We start from the raw sequence: 10,327 nt of genomic DNA on the forward strand, positions 1-10,327 counted from the left end.
TCTTTTTTCTTTAGACTTCGCTTCTCGCCTCTTTTCATTCATTTGATCCTTAGTTGCTGATACTCTTTTTTCCAGTTGATCGAGTTGGTTACTGAAGCTTTGCATTTGTCACATATTTCTCATGTGATGGTTTTCATCTCTGTCAGTTCGTTTATGGCCTTCTCTGCATTGATTATTCTAGTTATCCATTCTTCCATTCTTTTTTCAAGATTTTTAGTTTCTTTGCGTTGGGTACGTAATTCCTCCTTTAGCCCTGATAATTTTGGTGGACTGAAGCGTTTTTCTCTCAACTCGTCAAAGTCATTCTCCGTCCAGCTTTGATCTGTTGCTGGCGATGAGCTGCGTTCCTTTGGAGGGGGAGATGCACTCTTATTTTTTGAATTTCCAGCTTTTCTGCCCTGCCTTTTCCCCATCTTTGTGGTTTTATCTGCCTTTGGTCTTTGATAATGGTGACGTACTGATGGGGCTTTGGTGTGGGTGTCCTTCCTGTTTGATAGTTTTCCTTCTAACAGTCAGGACCCTCAGCTGTAGGTCTGTTGGAGTTTGCTTGAGGTCCACCCAGACCCTGTTTGCCTGGGTATCAGCAGCAGAGGCTGCAGAAGATAGAATATTGCTGAACAGCGAGTGTACCTGTCTGATTCTTGCCTTGGAAGCTTCCTCTCAGGGGTGTACTCCACCATGTGAGGTGTGGGGTTTTGGTCTGCCCCTAGTCGGGGATGTCTCCCAGTTAAGCTACTCAGGGGTCAGGGACCCACTTGAGCAGGCAATCTGTCTGTTCTCAGATCTCAACCTCCGTGTTGGGAGATCCAGTGCTCTCTTCAAAGCTGTTCGACAGGGTCATTTGCGTCTGCAGAGGTTTCTGCTACCTTTTTTTTTGTTGTTTAGCTGTGCCCTGTCCCCACAGGTGGAGTCTACAGAGACAGGCAAGCCTCCTTGAGATGCTGTGGGCTCCACTCAGTTCGAGCTTCCCAGGGTCTTTGTTTACCTACTTAAGCCTCAGCAATGGTGTTCACCCCTCCCGCAGTCTCGCTGCTGCCTTGCCCTTAGTTCTCAGACTGCTGTGCTAGCAATGAGGGAGGCTCTGCAGGCGTGGGACCCTCCCGGCCAGGTGTGAGATATAGTCTCCTGGTGTGCCGTTTGCTAAGACCCTTGGTAAAGCACAGTATTGGGGTGGGAGCTACCCGATTTTCCAGGTGTTGTGTTTCTCAGTTCCCCTTGCTAGGAAAAGGGATTCCCTTCCCCCTTGTGCTTCCCAGGTGCTTCAGCTCTTGCTGGTTGGACTGCAGCAGCTGACCAGCACTGATTGTCCCACATTCCCTAGTGAGATGAACCCGGTACCTCAGTTGAAAATGCAGAAATCACCCGTCTTCTGTGTCGCTGGGAGCTGGAGACTGGAGCTGTTCCTATTCTGCCATCTTGCTCCGCCCCCTCGCAGTGTTTTCTTTAATGTAGTGTTTTAATTACCAAAGGTATTAATAATACATTTTTCTAAGTTTTCATCTCTGCCTGGTCTCTGTTTCTTTTAATGTACAGTTTTCGTATTTAGTTTTTTTGTTTCCCGTTTTTCATAGCAAACATTTTAATTATATCTCTTGATCCTTGATTGCCTTCTCTTATTTACTTATTTACTTTCTATTATGAAAAGTTTAAGGCATATACAAAAAAGGAAGAAGAGTGTAATGAATCCTGAAGCATCATCCAACTTCAAGATCAGCATTTTGTCTGTATAAATTTAGGAGTGGACACCAGAAAGCTGAGTGGATGGATTGTATGTGTGGTGTGGTCGGGAGGCTTGCTGATTGTGGTGGTTTTTTTCTTGAGATGGGATCTGACTCTGTTGCCCAGGCTGGAGTGCAGTGGTGTGATCTTTGCTCACCACAATCTCTGCCTCCAGAATTCAAGTGATCCTCCTGCCTCAGCCTCCCTAGTAGCTGGGACTATAGGTGTACGCCACCATGCCTGGCTAATTTTTGTGTATTTAATGGAGACAGTGTTTCATACTGTTGGCCAGGCTAGTCTCAAACACCTGACCTTAGCTGATCTGCCCACCTTGACCTCCCAAAGTGCTGGGATTACAGGCGTGAGCCACTGCTCCTGGCCATAATTGTATGTTTTTCTTTTAGAATGATCTCGTTGGGTTTTGTAGGAGAATGTTTTCGGGTTAATTTTTTAAAGTCTTTCCTCAGTGAAAGACCCCTTAGTCTCCTGCCTGTTACATGCTGATGTAATCTTCCTGTTTTATGTCATATCCCTGTTCTTGATTACCTGGTATCTCCTTGTCTTGAAACCATCTGTTTTATCTTAGCAGAAAATAAATAGCTGGTTTTATGCTGGTTCAGAGGAGGGTCAGTTAGTTGTCTGTTTATGTATCTGGATGAGATCTTGGCATCAAACTGCTTTCTAAACATTTTCTAGAAGTCCTCTTATTATTAATAGTTCCTTTTCACTGTCCTCCAATCCTCTGTCCCCCAAATGCATGCATGCATGTGGACACGCACTTGTGCACACACACCCCTCAAAATACCTGGTTCCATTAGTTCCTCAGTCTTTTTTCTGTAGTATAAATCAGGTAGTTTGTCTTTTCCTGCCGCCCCCGCTGCATTTTCGTTTTGGTTTCTTAGTTAGCTAAATCAGTTAGCACTTGTCTTTCTTCCCAGCTTCCAAAGTGAATTACTTTTATCTCTCCTTACGCTGCTTTGTATTTCTGTTTTTAGTTCTTTTAAAAAAAGGGAAAAATCCTTCTGTATCCTTTTAGTTGGCTTTGGGAAAGAACAGTAGTAAATGCATGTGTTGAAACTGTTCATCCGTTAGCTTTCTCCAGATGTTAACGTAGTGATTTCTAACACTGCTTTATTTGGTATAGCAGGAACGTAGAGTATAGAGCTTGCGTAGGGGGAACTGGTCAGAAAGGCTAAGTGAACATCTCTTGAAGGTCAGAGGAAGAAATGTTATTTTTATTTTAGAAAAGTAGTCAGGGCACCACTGAGGACACTAGTTTGGAAGAGGGTAAAACTAAGGTCAAATAGACTAATTAGGAGACTGTTAATCAGAAAAAAAGATGATGAGAACCTGAATTATGGAGAGAAGGGGAAAGATTTGAAAAATATTTAGGAGATATTTCTTCTTCTTTGAAGAAGAAGAAGAACCAGGAGGTACTTATGATATAATTTATCACTAGGTAATTAGTGATTCATGTCACTTGAGTTAGGAAATACAGGAAGAAGAACTGTGTTTTAGGAAGACAATGAGTTGGTTCAGTGTTAGAGGTTGAGATGACGTTCTAGCTGATAATGTGCTGTAGTTAGTTGATTGTCTAGAGTTCAGAGACTTGTTTCAGAGATGATAGATTTGTGTATCATCAGTGTGTTCATGGGACATGAGAAGAGAGCCAAGGATACTACCCTGAGAATGGCCAGTATTTGAAGGGTGCTGTTGTTTGTTGTTGTTGTTTTTTTTTTTGACTTTTCTTTTGTGGAAATAATTATAGATTCACGGGACGTTTCAAGGATTGTGTAGAGAAATCCCATGTATCCTTCACCCAATTTCTCCTCACATCTTATGTAATTATAGTAGAATATTAATTCTCCCCTCCTTAATTATTCCTGGTAGCTCTCTTATTTTAATAACTGATGAATTTATTTTTGAACTTTCAAAGTATTGTAGGCAATGTCTTGTAGTTACTGTGGACCCAAAGGGTGCTTACATTTACTTAAAGCTGCATATCAGGGATTGGACACATTCTTTAGCCACTAGAATTATAAGGTACTGAATCTCTTCAAGTGTTGATTAAAACAGTGTGTGTGTTTAGCAGTTGCTTACTTTAGTTTTGCTAATGATAGCATATTTTGAATATTGGAATACACACCTAAGTAAGTAGATAAATTTTCCAAGGAAATTTTAAGCCTACTTGATAATCAGAATGAACTTGACTGTTTTTTTTTCTTAATATTCTTTCTTTTTTCTTTCATGAAACATTGAGCTATGTAGAGTGAAATTGAAGTGAGTTTTAAGGCCCAGTATGTACTACTGTTAAATAATGGTATTTTCATAATTCTCTTCCTTTGGAAAACTCCTTAATAAAGTCTTCCAAGTAGTTTTTCATTATAAAAAGGGCCAAAATTGTATTTAACATAAGTTCTGGAGATTTAATATACAGTGCAGTGACTATAGTTAAAAAATAATGTATTGTACACTGGAGAATTGCAGGTAAAATCCCAACAATTGAACTTAGTAGTATATGTCATCAAAAGGGGAATACATATATGCTATGTGGCCTTATAATTTGCTTTGAATTATATTGACATTTGAATTACTTCTTAGGTGAGGAGGTATTTGGTGATTTATTTGGTTTCCTTTTTGTGTTCATCAAATTATAGATATTATGTTTTACAGATTGACTTTTTATCCCTTTTGTTTTCTTCCAAAGTACTTACTGTGTAATACATTGAATCAACCTCCCTAAGACAGTAATTCAGCAAACTAGAATTTTATATCAAAACTTACCTTCTTCTTCCATCTTTGTGTTCTTGATTCATTAAAAATATTATCAAAAATTCTTAAATACGTTGAAAAGATAACAAAAAACTCCTTTGCCATCATCCCAACATCATCCTTTTTCCTTTCCTGTATCTAAGAAGCAGTAACAGTTTTTTTTCTGTTTGCGTCCAGATACATTTTTGTGTATACCATATACAGATATCGAGATATTTTTAAAAATTCTTTGACATGTGGAATTGTTATACACACTTCTGCACCTTTTAAATTTGTTTGAAAATTTAAAATTCTGTGTCAAATCCTCCCATTGTTTTGTGTGTGTGTGTGTGTGGTGAGGGAATGGACAGATTCTCGCTCTGTCATGTAGTTTGGAGTGCAGTGATGGGATCATATAGCTCACTGACTGCGGCTTTGAACTCTAGGGCTCAAGCGATCCTCCTGCCTCAGTCTCCTGAGTAGCTGAGACTACAAGCAGGCAACACCATACTTGGCTAACTTTTAAATATTTTTCAAGAACAGAGTCTTGCCATGTTACCCAGGCTGGTCTCCCAACTCCTGGCCTCCAGCAGCCCTCCCGCCTTGGCCTCCCAGTGAGTTGGGATGACAGGTGTGAGCCATGGCGTTCAGCCCCTAAAATCTTTTTTAATGGCTTTTCAATATTCTTGAATCTGAAGTTCCATAATTTAATTACTTTACCGACGAACATTTAGGATAGGTTCGTTTTAGATTATTTAGGTGAACGCATCTATAGAATTTAAAATACCAAGGTTAATATATCATCTGTAGTGACAGGGAGAGGAAAATAGATATTTCTTATATGTGCAATCTCTTAAAATGAACAGATGTATGTAGCCTTGGCATATACATTTTTTTAACTGCCAATAGGCAATTGAATAGTATTTTTTAATTTTTCCTTTCCAATTATAAACAGAACTAACTTTGTTTTACTATTGCTTGACCTTCCTAAAAATATGATTCATTTTTTTTAATTGGTTTTAGGGCTTTTTATATGATAGGTAATTTTTTGGTGGGGGATGGGACATTAGAGTGTCTTATTGTAAGTTTTATTTATACTTCCCATAGGGATTAGGAGCAGACAGCAAGAACCTGTACCCTTTCCTGCTCCCAGTTATTCAACTGAGTACAGATGTTTCACAGCCTCCACATGTTTATCTTCTGGAAGATGGTTTAGAATTATGGTAAGAGGAAAAACTTAATACCATGGATCTTATTTTATTCGTGACCTTTCCTACTCTCATGCCAATGAAGTTAAGGTCATGTAATAGAGCTTTGAAAACAAAAAGTGTAAACTCTGTTTCTTCAAACTGGGCCATATATCTCCTTTTTTTTGTCAGCTGTCACTCAGTGTAGGATTACAGTAGACAAAGTTAAAGGTGGACATTTCAGTAGGAACTCAGCTGCATTTCATCTTTTGGAATTTGTCATGTAAAATGGGGTTGTGGTAACTTTTCCAAAAAGTTATTGACTTACAATTTCCAGTCTGTTAAATGAGATGTTTGGGGGGTATTAAGGTCCTCTTACTACTTAACCAAGTATTGAGATATTATACCTCAGCTCCAGATACTAATGCTACTTATAGTCTTAACTTACTGTTTTACTGAGTAAATTAGTAGTATGTATTATTAAGAGGTTAAAAAAAATGCCCTACTTCTGTGGCAGCTCAGTGCTACAAAGGCTTATTGACTGCCCACGGTGTGTAAGCAGCTATGCTGGAAATCCTTTTGCTTTATTAAGCTCACTGTACTGTTGGCAACAGTTTTTTCCAGAGACAATCTTTCAGTAATACATGAAAAGTTTCAAAATCCCATTATGTAAATTGATAGTGCAGTTAAAGAAAGCAAATCATAGAAATCAACCATAAAAGAAATGAACATTTGTTTCTCTTCATCCCTGCCTCCCTCCCTTTGGAACTTGCTTCCTTCCTTCTATTGTTTTTCTTAGATGTCTAGAATTTAACAGTTTTGGTTCTTAGAAATTACCTTTGATGCAAATTATAAATAATGATCTATATCAGGATATGAGATGAATGACTTTAAAACTTTACTAAGTAGATACTTATTAATTAGTGGTTTGCGTTCCTCAGAAAGGTATTGTTCAAGCTGAAATGGCATCTATATGGTTTGGTTGTAAATTAGCCTGTTGTTGAAATATTTTATATTCAAACATTTATATTTGTATAAGGATGGATTACTTTAGATCAGAGGTTGGCAAACTTGTACTGGACAGGACCAGATATTAAATACTTTAGGCTTTCTAAGTGACACAGTCTTTGTTGCAACTATTCGACTCTACTGTCAGTGTCAAAACCGTCATAGACAATACATAAACAAGTAGGTATGGCTGTGCGCCAGTTAAACATCATTTATAGAAATAAGTACGTGGGTGGATTTAGCCCATGAGCTGTAGTTTGCCAACCTCTGCCCTAGATTGTAAGATAAAATATTAATTCCTGGCAGATAAATAATTTTTATAAACATGTAAATACTATATGATGTTGAATGTTAGAAAAAAATCCAATATTAAAGAGATTAGACTCAGAATTATCAGTATTGCTGACAATATATTAATGTGTTTATTAAAATGTAGATATTTTCAAGGGATTATATTAAAAAGTAGTAGTAAAAATGCACTGCTTTGTTAATGGTAATGTTTTTTCCTAGCCTTTAGTTACATGCTAATAAAAATAAATTATTAGGAGAAAATTTTTTTAATTACCTAATTTGTTCATAGTTGAGTTTCTTTAAAGAGAAAAAATGCATGAAGAAACTCCTTCATGAATTTTTCTTGATGGGTTAGAGTTTATATTTGAAATCAGGCAAACATAGGTGCCATTCCCAGTGATACTATTGCATTATATATGTAATTTGAATAAGTTAATCATCATTGGTGAACCACAGTTTCCTTATCTGTAAAATGAAGAGTAATTCCTACCCTTACATGATTGTTGTGGATATGAGATAATGTTTGCTGAAGTGGTTGGCACTTTGGATATGGCATTCAATGCCTGAAAATAATTCAAGACTGCCTGGGAAGCGAAGGACAGATAGACAACATTCTGCCCAGGGCAGAATTCTAATGAACTTGTAACATTTTGAGGACACGAGGAGCCATCTACAAAGACAGAGAAGAGCTATGTACTTATATAGTAGGAAAACCAAGCCAAGAGAGGATAATATTTCCTAGAAGAGGGGAGAGTGGTCCACTTTGTCAAATGTTGCTGATTTTCCTAGTAAGATTGGTATAGAGATGTGAATTTGGCCACATGAAGATGTTAGGAGGGTTTTCACCGAAGTGGTAAGAACATAAATTAGAATTGGAATAGACTGAAGAATGAGTTGAAGGTAAGTCCGTACAGACTATACACACTGATAACTTGTTTGAGAGCTTTTACTATTAAGAGGAGCGTAGAAATGGGGCAACAGCTGGGTAGTGTGGGAAATGTTAAGATCTAGAGGAATGGGTGAGGCTGGATTGAGAGAGTGGGATAAGTGAAGGAGGCAAACAGGGGTGGGATTCAGAGCTCAAGTGGAGGGGTTGAATTTTGATAGCAGCTGAGATACTTCATCCATTTTAACTGGAGGCAGAAGGTGGTTTTCCAAATTTTGTAGTGGAATGAGATAGGAAGGTGTTCCATCCAATGGCTTCTATTTTCTTGACAAAATATGAAGCATTGTCGTTAGTGGTGAGTAATGGGCTGAATTAGGAGTTCGTACAAGATGTGAGAGGTCCGTAGGTGAGAGAAGGTATGAAGTAGTTATTTAGAGAATGGGAATTTGAATTTATTAGGGATGAAACCAATACCGCTCGATGTTTGGGCTCACGATTACAAAGTGAAACTCTCAGACTGATTATGTGATTTATCTCCCACTATGGCTTTTTATTTTCCTCTTGCTCCATCTCACAAGAGATTTGTCAGTTACTAGTCTTTTCAAAAACAACCTTTGGCCTTGGTTCTCTTTGTTGTATATCTGTTTCCTATTTATTAATATCTGTTCTTATGTTTATTATCTTATTCTGCTTGCTTTAGGTTTATGGGCTTGTTGTCATTTGATCTCCATTCTAAGAAAATCAGCTCATCAACTTTTAGCCTTTCTTCTATCATAATATAAACATTTAATACAATAAATTATTTTTATACAGAATTTGAACAAAAGACCTTGTATAGTTTTTTTTTTTCATTTTTAAGATAATTGGATGAGGTAGTAATGAATACTGGTAAGCAGTCAGCAGTATCAGCTATATCTTATTAAATGTAATATGATCATTTTTAAAAATGAAACAAATTTGATTGCTTTTTGTCATTTACTCAAAAGATCATCTCTTTCTCTTAAGAAAAAAGCCTTTCTTTTAAAAGAACCTTGACTTCCTAGGATAAACTTGACTTGGTGGGGAATTCCACTATTAACGCATATTATAAACATTTTTCTAATACTTTATTTTTTCCTCTATTAATGAACTGGATCTATGATCTACATTTTGTGATTCTTTTTGATTTTATATCAGTGCTATGTTTAACAATTTAAAAATGGTTTTCATTGCACTGGAATGATTTTTGTGATATGTACCAATCTATTCTTTATGTGTTTGAACAATTAATTAATAAAAGGAACTGGAAATAGACCAATGTTGGGGGCCAGGGGTTCTTTACAGTTATGATAGCATCATCAGGTTATTCTTTAGTTTTTAACTTTTATAGCCAATATTAGATTTTGAATAGGCTTTCCCCTCCTTTTGTCGCTGCTGTTTTGACAATCAAAACAATCCTTGTTTTGAGGGTTGGGGGATGTGAACAGATGGACCAACCACACACTTCTGTGATAACCCACCATGGATATATATTATGTCATGGATTGTGGTCAGATTAGTTTGTAATTGGCCTTTGTTACACTAAACCTTCCATGTATACGTATTATATTATGGATTGTTTCATAACTGCTAATGCGGTCAGATTGGCTTGTAATCGACTTTATTGTACTAAGTTCATATTTATTAAGCATTTAGCATAAGTTTTACTAATTTATTAGCCTAGTTTCCCATCGAAGACCACATCAATTACGTGTGGCAGAGGGACATATCAAGGAAATCAGAAAAACAAAATAACTTTTTTACCTGTTTGACCAATTTGTAATAGTTACAGTTTTGGTTTATTGTTATAATTTCATTATTATGGATACTTTAGTATATACAATTGTGTCTTTCTATCAACAGGAGATTCATTCCAGGACTACCACATATACAAAAAATCATGCATACTACAGTCCCGCAGTCAGCTCTGCGGAACCTGTGTATATGTGTATGTGAAAAGTCAGCCCTCCATGTACTTTGGTTTTGCATCCTGTGAATACTGTATTTTTGATCTTGCATTTGGTTGAAAAAGTCTGGGTATAAGTGGACCCACTCAGTGTAAAGCCATGTTGTGCAAGGGTCAACTGTAGTTACTTTCCTTACTACTTTTGCTATGTATGTAGAAATACTACATAATTTGTAGACAGGTTTTTATTTTGAGGCATTTGGTTAATTCTTTCTTAATTTTTATAACTTACTGATTATACACTTACCTTTCTTCATTTAAATGAGACCTTTTAAAATATTTAAGTCATATGTTAATGGCTTTAATGGGTGTGGCAAGTGATTTAATCATCTGTTTTTCCTTTCTAGGTTAGTAACTTTGGAAAACAGCCCATGTATCACACCAGAGTTGCTGCGTGTATTTCAGAATATGTCACCACTTCTTGGTATGTGTTAAAGCGTAAACTTACTAATGTTTTTTAATGCAACCATAATTTGAAGGCATTGAAACAATTTATATATA

General features: G+C 36.9%; 1 protein-coding gene across 1 annotated transcript in view; it reads left to right on the forward strand.

Moving 5' to 3' along the window:
- IPO11 (importin 11) overlaps window positions 1-10,327 on the forward strand; it is a 224,917-nt gene that overhangs the window by 111,474 nt on the left and 103,116 nt on the right. The window contains exons 21-22 of the mRNA XM_011952217.1: window positions 5,578-5,693; window positions 10,174-10,250. Coding sequence (XP_011807607.1) covers window positions 5,578-5,693; window positions 10,174-10,250 — 193 coding nt within the window. The remainder of the gene's footprint in view (window positions 1-5,577; window positions 5,694-10,173; window positions 10,251-10,327) is intronic.

The sequence above is a fragment of the Colobus angolensis genome, unplaced genomic scaffold (assembly GCF_000951035.1).
Source record: "Colobus angolensis palliatus isolate OR3802 unplaced genomic scaffold, Cang.pa_1.0 Scaffold337, whole genome shotgun sequence".
NCBI lineage: Eukaryota > Metazoa > Chordata > Mammalia > Primates > Cercopithecidae > Colobus > Colobus angolensis.